Source organism: Stegodyphus dumicola, chromosome 4, assembly GCF_044657685.1.
Source record: "Stegodyphus dumicola isolate Sdum_Otavi_A_Nest chromosome 4, ASM4465768v1".
Taxonomy (NCBI): domain Eukaryota; kingdom Metazoa; phylum Arthropoda; class Arachnida; order Araneae; family Eresidae; genus Stegodyphus; species Stegodyphus dumicola.
Window position 1 is genome coordinate 106,473,386 of NC_140771.1, and position 24,801 is coordinate 106,498,186.

Genomic DNA, 24,801 nt, shown 5'->3' on the forward strand with positions numbered 1-24,801 from the left:
ATATACAAAGTGACAAAAACTCTTATGGTCAGATAAAGGTGGTCATGCTATTCAGAGAGTTAAACCATATTATATTTCTGACTTGAGAAAGCCCTAAATTATTGCAAAGAAGTATCACATTATTAAAAAATTATAAACTTGTGTTGAAAAATTTTATTTACTGAAAATCAACTTATAAATAGATGTGTTCTGTGCATCTTATAAACTGAAGATCATATTACATAACTGGACTTAAGCAATTGCCCCTTATTTTATTGCTGTCTTTCTTTCATATATTTAATATATCATTCAAATTAGCTACAACGTATTTTCCCATTTAGGCAACTTCCCATACCTATTTACATGTTTCTGCCTTTATTATAAGACTCTCAATTTTCATTTTAAAAGCACATGTACATTTATTTTTCTGAAATTTTATTTATGTCCCAAGGAAAATGCCTTTTGTCTTCAGAAATCAGTGCATGAACTTTAGTAAATTCCATTATACTACTACAATTGTATTTGTAATTTCACAATAATACATATTTCATTTTACGCTATAATGCATCTTTTTAAAAATCAGCAAAATATTTCTCAAAAGACTGTTAAGACCATGCAAGAAACCTGTGCTGAAAAAGAAATGGTGAGCTATAATAATAATTGCTTAACCCATTAATGCCCAAATTATTTTAAAATGAGAATTTTTGAAAAATGTTTTTAAATTACATTTTATATATCATAAATAAAGTAATTATGAAGTTTTTATTCCATTACCGTAATTAGCAGTTCAGATAATAGGTGATCTATAAATAGATTGCTGAGTGCTTCTGCTAATAAAAGAGCAAATAACTGCCCTCTGATCTTATGTCTAAAAATTAAGAATTTATTTTTAAAAATGTGAAATTTTTGCAGATTTAAAAATATTTAAAAGAAAAAATCTTATTTTGCTGATCTAAACTTCCTCAATTATATATGTATTGAGCAAATTTGTAATATTTAAGTGTGATAAAGCGGAAAACATTTCACACAAAGTGCTACATCGCATTTTGTACAAAATGCAAAAAGACTTCCCTTACATTTTTTAAATTGGCGTCTTTGGTTTCATCTTTTACCTGCAACATGCTTTTTTTTCTTTCTATCTAAACACAGAGAGCCTACCACTTTGGTCTCGATGACATCACCAAACGTCTTCCAATGCTTTTCTTCGAATTTGTTCCCAGTTTGAGGTATGCAACCATGATATGTCTGTTATACTTTTTTTAACCACTCGTGTTCCAAGCGGTTCATTCGAAGTTTCAGGAATATTGTCAAAATTCTCCGCACCACAGTATAAGTCAAAATTATAATAGTAGCTTTACTCCACACACGGTCTATGATTTATAGCAAAACCGTATAGGTTTGCCTTTAAGAAATTTGAAAAAATGATGACCGTAATATCTAATCATCATTTCATCAACAGACAGAAATTTATTGATTCCAAATTTCTGCAAACTGTGATTTATATGCGTGATTAATTTTCTTATTTTGGCATTGCTGGATAATCATCATTGTAAAAATGGATTACAAATTTAATCTCTAAATATTTATTTAGAGACATTGCACATTTTACTAACCATGAGCTCTTCCTCTGACCAGTAATCACGTTTATTATGTAAAATATGGTAGCCAGAGAAAATCAAAAAATCAATAAAACTCTTCAACTCATCAACAGTAACTGAAAACTCTGGCTTATTTTTTCACGCTTTCACATATTTTTCTGTTTCATTTATTATACAGTCATAAAATTCAGGAGTCAAAAATTCTTCAAATATTTCAAGAGGATTTTTGAATTTGGATACTGATTTCTGAAGACAAAAGGCGGGAAATTGCCTGAAATGGGAAAATATGTTGTAGCTAATTTGAATGATATATTAAATATATGAAAGACAGCAATAAAATAAGGTGTAATTGTTAGTCCAGTTATGTAGTAATTGTAAGTCCAGTTATGTAATATGATCTTCAGTTTATAAGATGCACAAAACACATCTATTTTTAACTGATTAAGTCATATTTTCTAAAATATTTGAAATACTTTCTAAATTTTCACCAGACAAAATACCTTCTTTGTTAAAAGCATAAGTAGGGTTGTTTTTTGTCCAATTTGCTTTTGGCTACATTTTCTTTGATAATTCCGAACTAATTCCTTTTTATTTTCATTTTCATTACTGGCTCTAGATGTAGATGCAGTTGCTCCGTAATGTTAGGTCCAAAATCATTCATGCTTTGAAAGATGGAATGATCATTTTACCATCATCCAAGCCCTCTTCGTCAGTTAACTCATCCACCTCAGGTGGTAAAGCGATTTTATCTGACTCAATCTTCTTAGAAAAATATAGTCTAATGCTTCTTTGGCAGTGTGAAACACTACACCTCGCCATTTTGGAAAAAATGAAAAGAGAAAAAAAAACGTATTATTTACCACTAACGCTCAGCAACCTATTTATAGATCAGCATGTTTAAGCCAAAATTTTAATTGTTAGGACAGTTATTTTTCTAATCTAAATAATGCAGAACAGTTAAAGAGGTATTGAAAATGTAGAACACATAAGAAAAGCATGACTTATTTTAAAAATTTTTCCCGTTGGATACAAAATCGAAAGCTGCACTATGAAGCATCACTTGGCTAACTTCCGACATTATCTGCTAGACTGTTCTGGAAAAGAATGTTTTAAAACACCTTTGGTGATATGGCCACATGTGTGAGTAAATCAGCCAGTGGCAAAAAGAAGTGATTAAAAGAAATTTTTCTCAATGGTCGCTCTGAAAATAGATGATGTATAAATAGATCATTGGACGGTAACGGGTTAAATAAACAGCATGAGTGTATTTATTATGGCACTGGATTTTTCACTGGTATTCCTCCAGTAGATTACTAATCTTAGCTATTCCTACAGTAATATGTTCTCTAGACAGCAGCAGGAACTCTTAATTGCAGTATCATTTGTTTGAGTGATGAGTAATTCAGATGTATCTTAATCTACAGAACACAGGATAATCATTAAGTTCTTTTTCTTCTAAGGGAGGAATCTTATATTTCCAAATTTGATCTTCCTAAACATGGATTACCAAAAATGTGAATTTTGCCATTTTGGCATAAATTTAAAACTTGCCTTTGAGATAACATCTTGCAGTGATCAATGGGCACAATACTGTATCTTCAGGCATGACCCACTTTCTTTCCAAAACAGTCTTTTTTTGTGTGTGTGTGCGGGGGGGGGGGGATTAAAAAAAACAACAAAAAAAAAAAAGCCTTTAATACAGATTTAATTTATTTAATTTCTTTTTAGTTACAATACAAATAAAGTTATGTATATTACTTAAAACGCTGCAAATAAATTTTAAGATTGTCAGCATATATCTTCTTATAATTACAAAGCACTAGAAAAGTGAATTCACAATGACTTTTACTTACTTGCACTCAAATCTTTTACAAACATCTAATAGATTCAACTTCCTTTGCAATTTTCAAAGAATTTACTAACATATTATGATATATTTAAGAAAGATAGCTAAAGAATTAACAATTCTAATTTATTTTAATAATTCTTCACACACAATTGCAAGTAATAAGATCACTAATAGTCATTAATTTAACATATCTGCATTGATCAAAAGGGAAAGTACAAAAAGTTTTAGTAGTATTTTATATTAAATACTATTAATAACCAAAAATCTAATACAAGACAAAAAGATAACACGTAATGCAAGAAAAGAACTGTGAATTAACAAGAAATAAAATCTTACTTATTTCAATATGTGTTTTCACAGTTTCATATGCTGGCACTCCCTCTCCAACATGGTTGTGAGCTCTGACACTAATGACATACTCACTAGATGGCTCTGCTTGAACAAATATTTTAATTCATATATATATACATAGCAAATTTTATATTAAAAATGCATAAAATAAATTTATAGGTAGCTTCTTATAATATAATCATTAGATGAAGTGTTTTGAAAATTCATCCCACCTCCCGAAAAATTACATTTCAAAGTTAAAAAAAGAAAGAGAAAAACTTACTACAGTTGAAGCTTTCTAAAATGACCTTTATTGAATTATTTTTTTAATATTTGCCATTCAGAGCATCATACACTGCTTCATAATGTCTTAAAGAAGAGAATCTTATAATGAATGGTCTGTGGATTTAATATACTCTTATTGGTTATGGATGTTTTACACTTGCCCTTCTCAAGAAACTGCTGCTATAAAAAGCAGTTCTCATAATTAGCATCAACTGTATTTTCATATTGTAACTGACATATATTTTATCAAAGCAAGAATTGAATATTAAAGTATTAAAAATTAGTGTACATATATTTTTTATCATCATCGCTTCTAATCCCCATCAACTAAGCATGCTTTGTTTTGAGCAAAAGTTCCTCATCTTTATAGATTTCTTCAAGAGCAGCTTGACTTCTGTGCTTCACTTCCTATAAAAACTCTGTTTCTTTTGACAGTTTGCTCTCAGCTTTATTTTTCTTTTTAAATTTTGTTGTTTCATGTTATGCACTTCTGATGTTTCCCTTTACGTTTTATGCTTCGTTACAGAAACAGTCTGTTTGGTTTAATGTAGCAATCTCCAGGTTCAGCACCCTCTTGTGAAAAAGATACAAATTTAGTTCAATTAGTAGTTAAAGCAGTATGCAACAAACCTATGGTATATCTGTTTGTCCCACCTTGCCTGTGCTAATACAGCACCTAACTTGTAATGTTGTACTTTATGTAAATAATTAAATACATTATGTGGTCTATCTCAGTTAGCACTATTTCAAACCAGCACCATCATTGCTCATGCTTATATCAAACAAAGCAGTTGGTCTATTCAGAGTTAGTTTTGTTTTTGTTAATTAATAAGTTTGTATTAGTATAAAATAGCGACTATAGTTGCATTAAATTGAAAGAAGGGCTCACTAAAAGCCCAGTTAAACGTAATAAAGACAGTCATAGTGGGTAATTCAAACATATAGACTAAAATCAAAATAGATGCAAAGATCAAAGCCTTGGAAAAAATATCAATTGCAGTGGATACCCTTCAAACGGAACATTATATTACCGTTCCTGAAAAAGATCTCACTTCTGAAATGGAAGAGGAATTATTAGATCTAGAACCAAGAATCAATGAGCTAAAGGTAAATTTCAATCAAATGTTAAATGATAATGTTTTTAGTATCAATAAAGTTGATATTACAAACAAAAGTTGTAAAGAAAGTTACCTGAAATTCCACTTTCTCAATTTAGTGGAAGGTATGAAGAGTGGAACATGTTTAAAATTGAATCTAACAATATTGTTTCCTCAAATACTCAACTGAAGGATGCACAAAAACTGCATTACCCACAAGCCACCCTTAAGGAAGAAACAAAATTATTACAAACTCAGGAAGATACTTTTGAATCATTATTTAGGGCTTTAAAAAAATCACTTTGAAAACAAGAGAATTCTTGTTAATATTCACATTAAAACTTCCTTGGAACTCAAAAAAATTATTCATGAGTCGTCAAAAGAATTAAGGTATCTAGTAGATGCTGTGAATAAAAACATCAGAGTTTTAGATCATTTGGGTTTCAAACAAAACAAATTCTTTAACATTTTAATTGCTACTATTATTCTGGAAGAAATCGACAAGGAAATTCGAAAACAATATGAACTATCTGTAAACACTTCAAATGTTCCTAATTTTGATAACATGATGAAATTCTTAGAAAAAAGTCAAATACTGCAAAGTATCCAAAAAAAAAAAAAAAAAAAAAAAAAAAACTTTCTTGTTCATTCAACATAATACAGAATATGCAATTCACCACATTCTCTTTTTAAATGCAATACCTTCCTCGATATGAATTTTGACGAAAATTTACATTACTTAAATGGAATAACATATGTCTGAACTGTTTGGAAATAAAGCGTGTTGCCTCACAAAGTAGATTGAATTATTTTTTAATATTTATCATTCAGAGCATACATTGCTTTATAAGGAATTGAACTCTGCTTCAAATAACCACTTGCAGATGAGAAGAAGCCAGTTGACGGGAAGAATATTCCTCTGGCACCTAATGGAAAGGCAACTAGACTTTTTAATTGTTTATTAGATACGAATAAATATGTTATCTTACCATCTGCAATAAAACTTCAAAAGGGACATTAATCAAAGAAAAGGCTCTCCTTGACAGCTGCTCGCAAATTAACTGTGTGTTGACTGACTCTCTTTGCAAAACAATTAGAGTTTAGAAAAGCAAAGGTTTTTGTTCTGATTTCAGAACTAAATGGAACTGATATTATTTTAAATTACAAAATGAGGACCTCAATTGAAAGTAAGGAGAAAACTTTTTTCTAAAAATCTTGATTTTTTTATCGTTCAAAAATTTCAGGAATGACTCCCCTTACCCCCATACACATAGAAAATATTGACATCCCCAAGGTTATTTATTTCCTTAGCTGATAACAGATTTAACACACTTAAGACAATCATTTTATTACTGGGTGCAGAATGTTTCTTTGACTTATTAAAATCGGATCAAGTTCATAGCACGTCAGAAGACTTATTGGTCTAGGAAACGGCTTTTGAATTTGTAGCTAGTGGTGGTGTGCGTAATTCACCATGTGAATCACAATATTGTGGTCTGTTTATACAAAATGAAAAAAATTGAAGAAACACTGCAAAAATTCTGGGAGGTAGACAATGCTAATTTTATGGATTCAACACTTAGTACTGAAGGAAGTATTGCAAAAAACATTTTAATGAGACTCATTATCGAACCTCTGAAAGTCAGTATGCATGCCAATGAAGGACTAGCAGAGAAAAGAATCAAATCTGGCAGGCAATGGGTAAGGATTTGAACTTACAACGAACAGTACTTGGAATTCATGCAAGAATACAAGGATTTAAAGCATATGGAACTAGACAAGGAGTCTGAATCCATTAATCTCAAAATCCATAAATAAGAAAAAGTTTACTGGCACTGGTTCAAAAGAATACTAACAAAACTAGGCCATATTAAATATTTAATTATTTATTTTATGTACAACATTAGAAATTAGCTGCTCAATTAGCACAGACAAAGTAGGAAGAGTGAGCACACCTTAAGTCCACTGCATACCGCTTCAACTACTAAACAACAATATAAAATAAAACTTAGGCAAAAAACAACATTAGATTAGCACAGATTTTGAATAAAATTCTATAAATTTCAAGGGTGATCAGATAAAGTTTCCTTTCCTTCAAGAGCAAAATATTTTTGCAAAGGTAGATTTGATTATTTGAATATGGCAAAGGACACAAAGGCTATCTGCCTAAAGAAAGGGATGCACATAGACGACTTCCTAAAAGAAATTGGCTTGTATTCACATTGCATATGGGAAAAAACACAAAAGCCATATAGTCAATTGTTTGCCTGGGTCAAACTACAAATTTTAATGGCCTTAACCACTCGGCCAGTGGTGAGGCAGAGCTGAGAAGCAACAATTAAATCAATGGACACAAACAAATGAAAACAGACTTAAAGAAAACAGTAAAGAAACATGAAAAGTTAAGATTTTAAATTCTGAAAGCACTAGGAAGAACTTAATTTCAATTAATGTCATTCACTAATAAGAATATTTGTTAATAATAGTAATTAAGAAAGTAAACTTCTGTCACTGTGGAAGGATTCAAAGAAATCCACCACGTAAAGAAGCTTTGAGGTTAATTTCACAGAACTAAACTCAAAATTGTGATTAAACGAGTAATGATAATTGGCTGTCAAAAAGTTGATCTCTCTTAAAAAAAATGTATTTTTTGATGAAAATTTTAATCGCTGTTTTAGTTTGGCTGGTATGTTTGGCTGTACTTCCACGAGAAGAAATGCTATATAGTCCTTGAAAAATAAAATCAGATATCGGACCTTATAGAATCAAACAATGAAGTTTATTGATAGTTAAGAAAATTATCACATTGAATTTGTGGATGATTCGAATATTTTGTAACAGAGAGATGAATAAAATGTAATAACAACAAGCTTACTGTGGTTATTTCTGATGTGAAAATACCTTTCATGATGGTAAGAGGAAAATTTTTTTAAAAGTTATCAATCAATGACCATGATTAGGAAATCTTTCATTAACAGCCACTTGCCTCCTCATCAACCTCCTGAGAAAAAAATTCTGAAGACCTCAAGAGACAAATGTACAGAAGAGAAAATAAAAAACTATGTTTAACAGGATGACATGATTGTGAATGACCGAGGCAAGAAAACATTAAAAAGAAAAAAAGAAGTAGATTATTTTTTGTTTGCTTTATTCAGCTCCAATATAGCACAATCCATTATTTCTTCTTTATTCCCTTTCTGATGATTCTCTTAGAAATATCAGCAATATCTTTAGTTCTTTGTAGAGCACCGAAACTATATTGTAGGAATATAATGTTAGAGAAGAAATTCCTAAATTACTGAATTGTAATGGCACAATATACAGGAAAGTTGCCTGTACTTATGAAAATAAAACACTATACAATTAAAAGATGAACACTTACGCAAATTTTCAAGTTTGAAATGTCTTTGTTCTCCATCCAAATATACAAAATACACGTCAGCAACACCAACTCCCCATCCAACTTTGTAGCCTCGTACAACAATGTTTTGGTCATGAGGAGGTCCCCAGCTCACAAATATGGAATCAGAAGAAGGTCTGGCTCTCAATGCACTTGGCTTACCTGGGACTTTAAGTTCTAAAATTGAAAAATACAAATTACCCAAATGATTCTGCTTAGTTTACAATCTGTTCCAAAAATAAAGTGCACACACAGAAAAAAAAAATGTTTCTTGTAAGTGTACATTAAACAACTTCAAAAGTTTCTTTAACTTCCAAATACTTAGTTATGTATAATAGGAATGAAAATCTCATTTGATTCAGAAAAAGAATTGAAATTTAATAAAGAAAATCCTACCTTCTAAATCATTGTAGTAAGTTTCAACAGTCTTCCATTCAGTATATGGACCACTACCGTTAACAGACAAGGCAGCAATTCTTACCATATATTGAGCACCTTTTTCTAAATCTAAAAAAATAAAACATTGCTTTTAGAATGAAAATCTTGCACACACAGGAAAAAAAAATAAATAAATAAAATAAAATAACATAAAATTCAATGAACCCTCTGATGACAAATTCCTCTCTAAGATGGCTATCTCTGCAAATGACTGGTATTTCTAAGAACATGAATAACCACTAGAATGAAATTAACCTCTCTAACATGCTCACCTCTACAAAAGACTAAAGCCATTTGGTACAGTGGGTCATTGTATATATACCTATATTAAAACATAATCTCATTTGGTGGAAGGAGGGAAATACAATACATTTCTAACATCAGAAATGTTTTAAAATGACAAAATGAAATTAATTAAACTATTACAAAAACAGAGGTGCATATTGTATGGAATTAAAAATGTATGTTATAAATTATGCTAAAGATATACAGGTAACTCCCATTTTATGAGCTTCTGATCTGCATGTTTCCATCTTTAAAATAATTTAATTTTTTTTATGCACTGATGAAATGTTAGGATGCAGAAATTTGGTTCTTAAAGAAAATCAAGCAAATTCATACTGCTGAGATCCAGCAATGTCAATGCCGGACATTGAAGCTGCTAAAAATCAACTAATTTTAATGCTTTTTGGCAACACAATTGGAGATTATAAGCTCAAAACATTACTCTTTCATAAGTCAGAAAACCAAGAATGCTAAAAAATTTTATCTTCAGATCATATGGAAGTCAAGTAAAAAGGCCTGGATAGTTGCCAAACTTTTTGAACACTGAATGCTACATTGCTTCATTCCAAAAATTGTGTGAAAAAAAAAAAAAATTGCTAACTGCACCCTTTTAATTCTGGATAATTTACCCAAGTAGCCTTCTCCTTTATAAAATCATCATTCAAATGTTAAGAGTTTATTTTTATCACCTAATACAGTCTCATGCTTTTGGACCAAGGCATTATTGTCACATTAAAATCCTATTATTTATGTGAAATATTTGAATCTCTTGTTCAATTATGAAACAATTTTACAATTGTGAAAATTTTTTAATACTTTGCATGCAACTACAATAATGAAACATACGCGAGAAGAATTTCAATTTTTTGTGAAAACTCTGTTCTAACTTAATTGCTAATTTAGAAATATATGGGAAATATGAAATAATTCAGCATGAGATTGATAAGATTGTGCAAATTGCTGAAAAATTAAACAGAGGCTTTTCCTAACCGACCTTAAAGCATTTAAAAAAATTGTTGCTTGAAATGGTATCTTGTTAAAACAAGAAGAAAAGGGAGGAAGAAAAAGACAATATCCACTGCCAAATCAGGGCTCGTACATATTTCTGCACATGGAAGGACCATTCATGACAAAAATTAAGGACCTATCAGCAAATAGGAGTTGAATAAATTCAATTAAAAATATTATCTATGCCTGAACTTCACTTTTTTAATACCATCCTAAGAATAAAAGGATTGTAAGTAGACTGCATTATTATTAAACATAATTTAATAAACATAATTATAAAACTTTGAGAATAAAATCAACTTTAAAAAATTTATCAAGTAGCATTAAATATTTTACACTTATAATAGCTGAACATATTTGAAAGATTAGTGACGTTTTATTTACAGTTTACTAACACTTAGCTTTATGTTGATTTTTTTCATGCCTCATTTTGTCAGGTATTTGCTCAGTCTAGAGATTTAATAAATTGCATAGGTTAAATTGAGAAGTAAAATCATAACCAACATGATTCGTAACAGAAGACTGACTGTTGCCACCACTGTTGCTTGTCTAGAGAGAGACCTTGCTGATCAAAACAAAACTGAAAGCATGATGTGATGTAGGCGCAGTTGGCAAGTTTTGAAAGTTGTGCTCTGTCTGATGCAGTTCATGGCGTAGTTTCGTCTAGAGTTCCTGAGGTTGTAACCCACTTAATATACTTTAAGGTTCCAATAAGTATTACTTTAAGTCTCACTAGATGCAAAGAATGTTTTACATTAATTTTTAGATTTTTGTGCTGTATCTTGTGACCACGGTAAATACATACTTGCCAACCAATGACACTCAAAAAACAGGAGACTTTTCACAATGTTAGAAAGACTTTTTAAATGGTAAAAATATCGTTTTTAATAATGAATTAACTTTAAATGGTTACAAATTCTTAAATGCAAGCAACACAAAAATACCTCACACATAAAAAACATTTTTATTACTTGCATCGTTTAAGAAAACAAAACAAAACAAAAAAAGGGGGACACTTTAATCAGTTTTTGTACAAATGTTATGAACCGTGGCAGATTTTGCTTTCGTTATGAAAGAAACTTCATAATTTTGTTCATAGCAATTGCTCCGTAGGCCTGCTTTCACTAATAAAAGTTTTTCTAATGTGTCATCACTAAGATTAGATCTAAATTTAGTCCTCGTTTTCGCAACAACACTGAAAATCCTCTCACACTCTGCATTACTATGGGGAACTGTCAAGATGGCCATCATAATTCTAGACAGTTCACTATATTTTACAATTCTATCAGCACCTTTCAGGTTTCCAATTAAATTAAACTGGGTGTCAATTCTAGCTGATTTTATAACTTCATACAAGTTTTCGAATTGTAAACTGCAAAATTGCAATTGCAATATATCAGTGGCAACATCAATATCATCATCCTGAATGAAGTAACACAGGAAATCTGTTCTAAAGTACCTTATATCAGAAAAAAGATGCATTAACTAGAGCAGAAACAGCAGCAACTTTAGCATGCAAAATCACTTCATCGTTGACTGGAAATTATGTAGTATGTAATCACATACTCGATAGAAGTATCTTATAACATGAAGATAAAACTTATTTTTGTCTTCTTCTGAAAGTTCTTCCACTACTTTTGCAGTTGCAGCTCCTATTACCAAATCATCTTTCTTCCGATTTTCTATTTCACCATAAATCACATCATATATAGAATTACAAAACAAAACACTGACTGGTTTTACAAACTTTGATAAAATGTCTTTAAACAGATCATAAATCATTGATTGCAAAACATGAATTAATAGAATTTTGCTTTGTAGAACTGTGTTAAGAATATCAAAGATGGCAAAATGAATTGTAAAAAAAAGCAAAAAGCTTTTTTAAGGTTCAAAGAAAAAAACATAAATATTCGTTCTTCACAAGATAAACTTACACTAATCGGAAAAATGTTTTGTGTGTTGAGAATTTTTTTTTATTTTGAGAGAAATATGTATCAACTTTACGCTTATATTTTGCAGTATTATTTTGTGAATTGCCAGATGAATTGCTGAATGGTGCAGAAATTACTTTATTTTACTCAAACCTATTTTTAATAATGGATGTAGTAACTACATCTTAGGTATTTTATAACTTTCAATGGAGCCTTTTATCTTAACTCTCGAAGCATTTACTTCTTCTTTAAAAAATGCAAGAAGTGGGTTCCATTGATCGAGGATTCTAGATAAGCATTTCTTGAAAGACAGCCAGCGTGTACACACATTTCAAAATTTTTCTCATTTCAGTATTATGCAGCTGTTGGAATTGTTTCAATTTTTCCTTCTTTTTAGAACTCCTTTCAAGATATAATAATAAATATCAACAATGTGTTCATCCACATTTATTGGTAAAGAAGCTGCTAAATTTAAGAGGTGACAGGTGCACCTCATAATCTGCAAATCTGAATTTTCCTTTCTTAAGATGCCTGCAACACCAGTCTTCAAGCCTACCATTACTGGTGTATTATCGGTACCAAGTGCTAAGCAATTATCCAGAAGGCCTGTATTTTCTTTTAAAGTTTTAATAATTAGCTGTGCTATATTAAAGACTGTCAAATGTCCTTCTAAAGTGGGAATAGAAAGTAAACTGCCCTCAATTTCTGAAGACTCTGGATTAAAAAAAGAAACAACGGGATATAGTTTTGAATCAGTATTATTGCTTCCATCCATAGAGAGGCAGAACGGAGCTGTTTTAATGCAATCAATAACTGAAGATTTATTTTTCAAACCCATTTCTTTAACAATTGCACATGTATTTCACTATCGAGAAACATTTTTCTAAATAAAGCTGTAGCGTCATCCAATGCATTCAGTGGCAGGTCGCACTCCAGTAAAAAGGGAGAGAACAGACATTCTGCATTAATAACTTTTTTGTCCTTTGCTTCTGAAGAAAAATTTAATTTTTTGTTTAATCGAAAAATCGCAACGACAGATGGTACACATCGCAAATTTATTACTTTTCCTTGAGGAAATAATGGAAGGAAAGTCAACTGTGTACGATTTTCGAAACGTACACGAGTATTTAATCTTTCTCGCAGACATAACAAAAAATGATAATTTCTAAAACTATTTCCCGGAGGCACGTGTACTCACACAACTCAGGACAAGATGAACGAAATAACTAAAGAACATCCAAATGAGTACAAAGCCTTGAGCTTGCTTTGTGCTCATTGGCTAATATGCGCCAGATGATACGCAATGGAGCACAATGCCCATTGGAGAACTGGAGAACAACATTTCTGGATACGCATATGCTCTCACTCACAAAGCAGAAATTCTCATCTGATTCGCAAGGTTTTGTTTTAGATATAATCTAGAGAAAATTCAATTGCTTTCAGACGTCCAAAATCGCTTCTTTTTTTGTTCTTATAACGAAGTATTAAGCCAAGTTCATAAAAATCGTGAGAAATTTTAAGAATAAGAAAAAGTCGGGAGAAATATATTGCAAATCGGCGGGAGAACCGTCGAAAATCGGGAGAGTTGGCAACTCTGTAAATATTAATGAAGAGCAATAACTCGCTTTAATATGCAGAGATAACTTTTAAGCGTGAAGTTAGTTACAAATAACTAAATTATAATCATTATAGCTTTACATCTCTTAGTCATTATTATAGCTTCACATGACCACTATTAAATTTTTTTATATTTTAAAAATATTTGTCAAAAAAGCATTATCAAAATCACAATCTAATAACATTTTAAAATACATATAATTTATGACAGTTCTTCTTCAACGATATTAGGTAATTACACATTAAAAACTACAAAACATTTATATTTTGTAGCTACAATGTGCAAAAAAACATTTATGCGTCTTTTTAATTTTTTTTTCTTTTGGGGGGGGGGCTTATTTTAACTTTCTAATAGTTATTTTTAATTTTGAAACCCTTTCCTTTAAATTTTTGTTTTTCACCTACAATGCAAGAATGAGATTTCAGTATCATGTTTTATGCAAATGAAGTAGGACCAGTATTTAATGGGATGTTAAGACACTTCCATAGAAGAGTTCAGAAGTTCTCAGTAGAGTGTGTTCTGCCTTCAGGCCACGTCATTGTTTTAAGTCTATCTTACTAAGTATAATCATAGTCTTACATGCCTGTTAGTTTTCGCCGGTGAGGTTTAATTACAGGACAACTCGGTTAACTATATACAGCTTCGGTTAAAGTTAGGCTAGTTAGAATTAGTTTAGTTTCTTATTTTCTATAGAATTTAAGATTATTTCTATCTTAAAATCCAAGCGGAGGCTTTCTTTTAAGCCCGAGATGGGCCGTCTGTTAGTATTTCTTTGAGCGCATAAAAGGATATTTTAACCATTCTTTGAAATTATATTTTATAGTTGCAAGAAGACCAGCAAATAGCCGCTCACTTCCCTAAAGTTCTAGTGGCCAAGGCATGTAAATTAACCAGAACTTTTTAATTTGAAGCCTTCTCAGAGATTTTGGCTAATTTATATCAATTTATTTCTCTTTAAGCATCTTTTCTAACAATTAGAAATTTACTAATTCAGAAGTCAAACAACAAAAATCAGCGTTAATTTACAAAATTTTCACAGGACTAGTTTCGATGGTTTTACCGAACCATCATTTTCAGCTGCAAAACCGCAAATGGAAATTTAGAAATGCAAGTTAGAAATTTGTTTCAGTATGCAAACTAATGTTCCCGTTAGTTTCTGCATGCTCTATCTCTTAACTTGTCATTCTCTCGTAGAGTATACCTATGAGGTTTTACTTGGTCTGGTAAACGTTAAATAGTCCAAAACTCTTGTCAGATGAGAAGCAAATTACTGCCATGTGTGAAATTACCTACAAAGTCACATAAAGTTCTAAATAAACCTCTTATTTAAAAAGAACTTAGAACATAAAGGCATGTTATTAAGTTAACACAATCAACTACAGCTCGTGGTGATGTAATTAAACAGGAACAGTCAAATTCAAACTAAAAATGTAAACTAATAGTCAAAGACTACACAACTCAATTTGAATCTTTGCTGACTCAGTAACTCTATCGTTGTAATAAATTCAAATGTCAGCAACAATAACACAAAAGATGAATAATTAGAAATTATCAAAGCTGGCAGGAACTAACGCAGCGTGCAAACGGAGGTGAGGCCAGAAACACACTCTGTCTTACAATTCAAAAACTCCAGTTTAGAAACTATCTAACTGATTTACCTTCTGGTGAGGTAATGGAAAGGGGAAGTTATAGTAAAGGCTGAAATTATAAACAACTGGTTAATTTACACAATAATAACTGTACATATCTTTGAAAAATAATTTTCTTTCTCTTAACATAGTCTTTTTTTTGGGGGGGGGGAAGGGCTTCAATAAGTTTTCCTTTCATTGTAAAATTTTTGGACTTGGGAGATTTCTGTTATTCTAAAAAACTAAATGTATTTTGAACATCTAAAAAAACTGCTAATTTTATTTTTTTAGTAATATGAACATTCAGAATAAATATGAAAGTATAATGGTAACGGCTGGTTACAGAGCCAGTCTAGCAGAATTTTTAGAATTTAGTGACACATCAAGCAACAAAATCTAGTACTGGCAAAACTAGTCAGAAGGCTAGAAGAGAGAAAGAAGCTTCTAGAGAAATCTAGAAGGCACTAGTCAGCAGAATTTAGGACCCACAGAAATTGTATCAGGTAAGAAAATGCCTAGCTCCAGTAAGCTCCATGTAAGATGAATCTTTAAGTTGTCAGTTTTCAATTCTTTCATAAATAAAAAAAATCCTTTCTATAAATGCCTGCCCATGTGATAAGATTAGAAGAATTTTTGATATTTTCCATGCTTGTATCTAGTGAAAAGTAGAGAAAATAAAGGGAAGATAAACATGTTAAGAAAAATACTTCTAGCATCAGAGGTAAAACATTCAAATATTATATTTTCATTTCATTATCTGTTCTTCCAAAAATTCTCCAAAAAGTACGAAATTCATCACAAACTTTCTGTATAATATGTCCATTATGTGCTAATACCATGAAGACACTTTTCATTTTGTCGCTTTTTCTGGAATCTTCTAGATTCATGTGTTTTCAATTTCTTTATTAATTGGAAAATTTCTTTCTGTAGATGCCTGAAAAAAAGACTTCTAGTATCAGAAGTAAAACATTCAAATATTATGTTTTTATTGTTTTCCCGAAAATTCTCCAAAAAGTAAAAGTTCATCACAAACTTTCTGTAAAATACATCCATTATGTGTTAATACCATGAAAACATTTTTCTGGAATCTTCTAGATTCGTGGGTCTATAAATCTTGCCTTCAAATCTTTCTAAACTGTCAAAGTTGCAACGTCTAAAATCCTATTTTTTTTTTAATAAGAGGGTTTAAAAAAAGTGTAAGATTAATTTTATAGAGAAAACTGATGCATATTCTGTGAATTCTGATTATTCTGAGAAAATTACATGGGAAAAACCGTTACCATGAAAAAAATTTTAAAAACACACTTTTAATTATTTGCATAGCTACTTTGCTTTTGCTAAGAACTGTTTCGTAAACTGTGCTTTATACAGTCAAAAGTCGTTAATTCGGACACCCATAATCCGGAATGATCTATAATCCAGACCTCAAAGCTACAAACTTTCTGCGCATGCGTCCCGTTGACGCATGCGCGTAAGACCTTTACAGCTGCGAATATGTTTGTGCGCGTGCACAAAATACGTTTACGAGTGCGCGTTTAATGTATAACGGACGTTTTAAGCTAAGCTAAAATTATCTATTTCAGTTAAAGTTGCAGATTGTGTTGTTCCTTAATCTTCGAACTGGATCCGGCTTATTATTTTTTGCAAACTGTTAGAGCAATTTTATAAAAGTAAGCTTCAACTTTCGATTATGTCAAATAGAATTTCTGATATATATTTTCTAATATGTAAAGGATTTACAAAGTGAAAGTATATTTCGAAGTTCATTAAACAAAAAGTGGAACTGCTGCAAAAAATAGATGAAGGAATATCCTTTGTTTATCTTTAATGCTGCAGCGGGCGCGCTATCAATTGGAAGTTGATCTGTCAGCACTATCCTTATCTTCGGGGCAGATGTTTTTATTTTATTTGGCTTATAATTCCTTACTAAATGTAGTATTTCATCTCGATGTACTCCGTCTTTGATATGATTTAAATCAAATTCCTCGTCATTATAATTCGCTTCCGATAGTGAAGAAAGTGACAGAGGTTATTGAAAACGAAAAAATTTGGATTGACAAATTAGTCGGTAGTTTTGCAGCAATTATAGGACCTGAACAGCGGAACTTTGTAACTGAACAAGAAATTATGTCTGTTTATAGAATTAAAGAGAATGTATTATCACATAAAAACGAAGCAACTTAAACAACTTACATTAAAAGAAACGTTTAATAAAGTAAACAAATAAATATTAAGCTTTTCCTTTTTGTAAATTTTGATACCCTTTAGATCATAATTGATCTTTATTTCATAAATTATGGTTTCATATTTTTAATTTTATAATTTCTGCATGCCATCTTACCAGATTTAAACTGATGATCTATAATCCGGAAAAATCGATAATCTGGAATCGCCGAAGTCCCGAAGAGTCTGGATTAACGACTTTTGACTGTAGTACTTATTACCTTATTTATTTTTCAGATTCAAAGTATTATACAATAAGTTGCCAAAATGGAAAGCAATGTCACTTTAGAATATCAGGGCGAAAAATAAAAATGCTCTATTTTAATGTTATTTCTTACATATAATTTCAATATATTACCATTACTTTAACGATTTTTCAATGTTATAATATTTTTAAAAAAATTTGTCCGTACATTAACACTAAAAAAAATAAAACATTAAAAATGTTTCTCAAACATGTTTCATTTTTTTAACGATATAACAATATATTTTTAAAAATATAATTTTTTTTAAATTGGACATTTAAAATTTTTAAATTATAACATTATAATATTTTACATTTTTAAACATTATAATATTTTACAAATAATAAAACATTAGTAATTATTTACAAATAATTACTGAGCCATTCGAAGTTCAGATTTTGAGCGTGAAGGTGCAGTTGCCCCTCGCTCCCTATTTTTAACTTCGCTAATTTTCTTGTCCTTTGTGTTACTTGTTTGATCAGATAGCCTGGCTCAGTAAAAGTAGGCGGCCAGTGTAACTCTGATTAAAAATCCGGTTATAACCACATGCAGTGCTGATAAGGACCACATGTTTCTGAGACTCCTTCGCCTTTATTTTTCTTCTTTCTAGGCATTTCTTTCTCCTGATGAGGAGGGACCTTTAGCTGCCCTCGAAATCGATTGAGTGTTTCAATATACTTACGCTAAATACAAGGTTGTTTTTACGAATTTGATTGTCACATTAGCATGTTTCTCTTCTAATCTACCAAATTATAACTCATGAACCCTTTCAAAAGATAACCCCATATTTGTCAGTCAATCACCAAAAATATTCCTCCAAAATGCTAATTCACACTCTAAATAGCAGTGATAAAAACAGACAGAAATTTCAAGTGATTAAAATTAAGGACCTTCTGCCAATTTTGGTTGAAATTAAGGACATTTAAATTTAAGGACCAAACAATCAATTTCCAAAATTCCAAGGACATTTAAGGATTATACCAACCCTGCAAATTTACAGTTAAAGGACTTTGACTTTTGAACAAATTCAGATGGCCATAAAATTTTTCTCCTGTCAAGATCAAAATTTTGAACAAAACAGAAAGGTTACTGCAGATTTGAGAAATCCTTATGCTTGCTATCATCATATTTGTGAAGAAAAGAAAAAGCAATCTCATAAATGTATGAGACTCAAAACTTTTTTGAAGGAAAATAACTTCCTTCAGTGTTAACTATTGAAATGACAAAAAATTAAATTTTATTGTCATTTATCACATTTTTTCCTTTTCTTTCCCCCTGTTAAACTATTTTGATTTATAGAAAGCTGAATTGTCTGTTTTTAATAGATGTTTTTGCCACCCCCTTTTTTTCTTGTCTTTTTGACAAAAATTGAAAATATTCATTTTTGATAAGAACCAATGACCTCATTAGTAAATTATTCTCATGGGAAAATAACTCTCACTTTATTAGCTCTCAATTTACTAGTGATAATTTGGTAGCAATGAATTCGTAAAATTTGGAACTACCTGCATATTTTAACAACATTACTAAAATGTACATTTAAAAAAAAAAAAAAAAAGGTGACGTTCAAGAAAGAACAATGGAGCACACATTCTGAATCTTTGTTGTCAGTCAAGTACAAATACATGCTACCATACAAAATATGTTTGTAAATGCATATATTACAGCAATTTTGTTTCATGAAATCATAATCCAAAACACAAACGATACTACTATAAAATGTCCTGTCAAAAGCTTGGTCAAACACAATAAAAAATATTATAAAAATTCAGTAAAATTGTTAAATATCAGTGGAAAGGAAATGAAAATCTGCCAGATCAATTTTAAATCATGATACCATTTTTCAATCTTGGCTGGAATTTTTCACCCTTCTTGTATTACAGCAGTTCCAGAACAAGCTTGTTGTTCATCAAGTTCTATTAATAAAAATTCAGGAATCCACACTGTGCTGTATGCATTTATGGATTATTATATACACAGTTCTTGTGCTCATTTTCAATACACCACATAACCTACTGCATAAATATTTGTCTATTCTCCTTGCTGAGAACATGAACAACATGAATGTTCTATTCTATGAATTTCCCTTTTGGACGCACGTTAAAACCACTAGTCTAGTGAAATAAGTTCCAGACAGAATTCATGCTTTAAAGTTTATCAGATATTTTTAAATTCAACTAGTTCTTTCTATACACTAGTGTCTCTTCATTTAAACTTTATTGCGTCTTTGTCTTGAATCACCAATATACACATCTAAAAAAGCTTCTAAGATGTTATATGTATCTTTAACATTCAATATTTTTAAACTCACCTTAACCTGTCTGAGCAGTCCTGATTTAAGCACATCCTGTCTGAGCCTGATTTAGGCACAAAGGTCTTTCATGGGCCTCCAATGCTCACTTTTGTAAGAGAAAACTAGGCTGTGTAGCATTGTAGAATGATTTTAAGGTTTATTACAATAATGGACTTTGGCTCAGGCTTTAAAAGACTTAGGGGATAATTAGGCCCTAAGACTTGCATTATTTACACCAAAAGTATGAAAATTAAATTAGTATAAAAGAAAGCAGAAAGGTTAAGAGATACAGTAATTAAAAAATGAAGCTGACATGAACCTTTTTCGTTACTCAGCATTTTCATTCAGTATGAACGAGTATCAGTGACAGTTCTTCGATTCAGAATTTTCTCTCTTAAAAATATGTGGAATTCAGTTTCACTAATAAGAAATTTATTTCTAAGCTGTACATAGTTCTGTGTCACATTGAAAGCAAAAAAATATATGTATATAAGTTGCCTAATTTTTAGTTCTGTAAAGTAGTAGTTATCAATTATTGCTTTATTTATTTTTTACTCATCAGTGCATTTATTTGGCTAACTTTAAGTTCTGTGATCAAAAACTTATCTGATACATTGAGAGGTTAGAGCAAGATGAGAGAATAAAGAACTATTCATTATACATATTCAATACTCAAAAACACTTTTTTAACGCAATTTTCTTTTGAAATACTTTTCTAAGCAACTGTCTATTTGTATACAGTTGGTTCAGTATATACATACCTACAAGAGCATACAAACGCCTATTCCCATCAGTAGTTAATGTTTCAGCTCGTTTACCATTTTTTTGCTTATATCGAATTTTGTACCCAGTTATGATTCCATTTCGAAATTCTTTTGGAGGAGGTTCCCATCTTATTATAATACTCTAAAAGAAAGAAACCATTATCAAATGCAAGAAAAGAATTAAATATGAAGATAATGTAATAAAAATTGTTAAAGGCCTTACAGTTGAACTGGCAGGTTCTAAAGTAACATTCTGCGGAGTTTCGGTAGGAACTATGGAAAATACAAAACAGACAAATACATGTAATCAAATGAGTCATAAATTTAAAATTACTCATATAAAGCATAATATGTATAAACTAAAGAACTGCAGTTAGCATTTTTTTCAAAAAAAATAAATAAATAAATAAATAAATAAATAAAACTGCTATGAACATCAGATGGCTTCCTAGAATGGCCTATTAAATTATACACATTTTTTGCTGCGCTTCATTTAAACTTATTTCCTCGAATTTCATTACAGATTTATTTCTTATTCAATCAAGTCAGTTCTCATTTTGTAGCAGGGCAAAAATACATAAAAACTTAAAACATCTTGATTAAAAATTGTAAAATACAGATAAACCTAAAATAGGAAAAAAATACAATTTTTACAATTAAAATTACAGTTTCTAGACCAAAACAAGGAATTCAACCAAGGGATAAAAAAACCAAATTTTCATAACTTTTGGTCCAACTGGACAAAAACAAACTGAAGTTGGTGAACCAACTGATTTAATTCACTACTCAAGTAAGAGTTTCAAATGTAAAACAAATGGCAACCTCGTTAGACCTAGCACTACTTAAACTTGAAAACAAATTGCTGATAATTCTATAATTATTGCATTCAGATTAACTTTAGGCATAAAAACCTTAACCGCAGCATAAAAACAATATAATTCAACCACTTTTATGGTAAAACCTGCACAATTTAACAACACAAGAAAATAAAAATACTAAGCTCATCAAGCTGGGTAAGAGAGTGGGAATATATAAACAGATATGTATGTTTGGTGCTGCCAAATTGCAATTAAAAAAAAAAAAAAAAAAAAAAAAAAAAAAAGAGGTGCATAACTAAAGGTTATAGCAATACAAAATTGCAACATTCTACGGCTATTCTTTGAGTTACGCGAGATATATACATGCAAATGAACTTACAGATGTGGGGGGGGGAAAAAAAAAAAAAAAAAAAAAAAAAACACCTCTTCAGAATCAATTTTAAACCCCTTTTACCATCTGTTTTGGACAAAAGAATCCTTTATTCTGTCCATACGTACAGATGTCATGCAAAAAAATCATTCAAATGTATTCATAAGTGATTAAAATAGATATTTTCATTGAAATATGGTACCCGAAATTTTTTGCAATTACAATACTTCCCTTACTTCATACAAGGAAGTAACAAAAAAAAAAAAAAAAAAAAAAAAAATAATAGAAATTATAACATTTCATATATACAAGTATCATGTATTTCTTCCTCACAATATTATTATTATTTAATTATTATGCAATTAGTATTTATATTAAACATACAGAAATACATAACATATCACAAATAAAAAAATTCTACCATTTTTTTTTTCTCTTGCGGCTATGTGTATCCTTACATTTTTTCTTTCTCGTGGCTATGTATGTTAGGCCTCTAAAAATATTAGTTATGACATTTTATTGTAAAAAAGGAAATTATATCAAAAACATTTCCTGCAATTCCAAATAATGCACTAAAAATATTTAGACAGATGCAAGTAATTGGCAGTGTATTGCAAGCAGATGTAACTATGGCCCACAACTGGCTCAAAGGCTGATTAGATTAGGCTATCAGAACATAAATCAAAACTAGAGTACCAATTCAAAAATCAGATCAGATCAAGATGGAACAGAAAGAGCATTAGGTTCTGTCTTGTAATGGAGAAAGTTCGGTGCTGAAGAAATTAAACAACGAATATATGGGGGGAAATATATAAAAAGGAAAATACACCCAACATAAATCATAAATATGAATTCAAAAATATTAACAATAAAATCACACATTTCAAACACTGCATTAGTTTTTTTTTTTTTTTTTTTTTTTTTTTTTTACATGCATATAACAAATAATAATGATATTTTAATCAACATTAAGTTTACTGAAGTTCGGCATTACTACATGTTAAGTTAAAATATTAGAAATTCCTGCTATTTCCTACGATGAATTTACAACCATTCTTTTTCCTTCCATTTAAATCATTACAGCAGTAACTTTAAAAAACAGCAAATTTCTAAGATTATTTTAGTAAATTTTAGGAAATGTTTCAAGATTTCATGAATATTAAATTTTTCTATAAATACCAATTCAATCTGCATATTTTTTTACTACCATAATAATTACATCATTTTTATATTTAAATAATATATATGCTACTTTCCATTACAATTTTCATCAAATATGTTGCAAAGTAATCTTATTTCAAAATTGAAACTAGAAGACTGGATTTAGAATTAGACCGAGTTCTGTTGGACTTCAGGAATGCAAGAAAAAGTAATTTCTTTAAGCTGTATTAACTGCCTGGCAATAAATGTTGATGCCAAACAATCCATTTTTTAAAAAAAGTATATTACTTAATAAAGAAACTCTATGTGCACACTACTTAATGTATAAAAACACCATCCTGGTTTTAAACAGTTACCTTGATAGAAAGTAATGACATTAAAAATGTTTTCAGAATTTGATTAGTGTAATATACAATCCAATACCGAAAATCCGCTGACCTGAAATCCGCGTTGCCTCTCAAAATATAAACATTTAGTTTATAGGTTCCAGAAATCGCAGCATGGTGTGCGAAATATCGAAGAAAAAGTACTTACTGGATAATGACGTTATAATTACCTAATAATAATGAGTCATAATGGTAATACCAAATTATTGACATCATGATAAGAGATTTTTCCCCTCCAATCTGCATCGAGGTAAAAAAGCAGACGATTAACTCTTCTTTCAAGTTCACGCTTCACGTTGTTGTACTTTCTGAGCTTTGTTATTTCATGAGATTGTTTAGTGATGTCGTTTTTTTTATCCAGATATTTTGTGGATAAATTAAGAATATTTTAAATTTCAGCGCTTTTTAATACAATGACAGATAAGAAATGCCCTCGTGATTTTACTACTTGCAACGTTCAAAAATGTAAACACGTTGCATTGACGGTAATAAAAAAGTGGAAATTCTGCTAAAGATGGAGCAGGTGCTACTGCTCCGTTTATAGCAGAAATTAAATGAATCTAATACGCCTTACTTATTTTGCACTTTTAGTCTGAATATTATCTTTTCTGTCTTGAAATCTGCAAAATCCTAAAATCCACACAACCTCTGGTCCCAAGTATTGCGGATTTCTGGTCTTCCACTGTATTTATCGTAAGAAGCAATAATCCAAATAACTAATATGTAACTATGTAAGAATTGCATGACATTTCTTTATTTTAATTAAGAAATATATAATTTTTATTCAGTTATATACTAGTTATTTGTATTATTGCAAAGGTATGCTGAACCAGGAGTAATTCCCCCCCCCCAAGGAAAATTTCACGGGAGTTTTTCAGGGGAGAATGTGTCATTCTTTTATTTATCTGTTAAGTATTTAATTTTATTTATAAATATAAAAAACTACTTTTAATCAAGGTTTGGTATTTAACACTATTTTACATATTTTTCCTGGTTTAAGTGATGAAACACATTAAAAAATAATATAAATTTAAATAAATGTATGTTTTGAGTATGGAAAAGGAAGGGGAGGGCAATGATCACTTAGCAATAGTG

General features: G+C 30.3%; 1 protein-coding gene across 3 annotated transcripts in view; it reads right to left on the bottom strand.

Moving 5' to 3' along the window:
• Positions 1-24,801, bottom strand: part of LOC118198766 (neogenin-like) — a 284,128-nt gene that overhangs the window by 100,862 nt on the left and 158,465 nt on the right. For all 3 annotated transcript variants that reach the window (XM_085815315.1, XM_085815317.1, XM_085815314.1), the window contains exons 11-15: positions 21,195-21,244; positions 20,969-21,113; positions 8,935-9,045; positions 8,521-8,715; positions 3,763-3,858 (exon numbers count right to left, since the gene is read on the bottom strand). In XM_085815315.1, the coding sequence (XP_085671441.1) occupies positions 3,763-3,858; positions 8,521-8,715; positions 8,935-9,045; positions 20,969-21,113; positions 21,195-21,244 (597 nt within the window). The remainder of the gene's footprint in view (positions 1-3,762; positions 3,859-8,520; positions 8,716-8,934; positions 9,046-20,968; positions 21,114-21,194; positions 21,245-24,801) is intronic.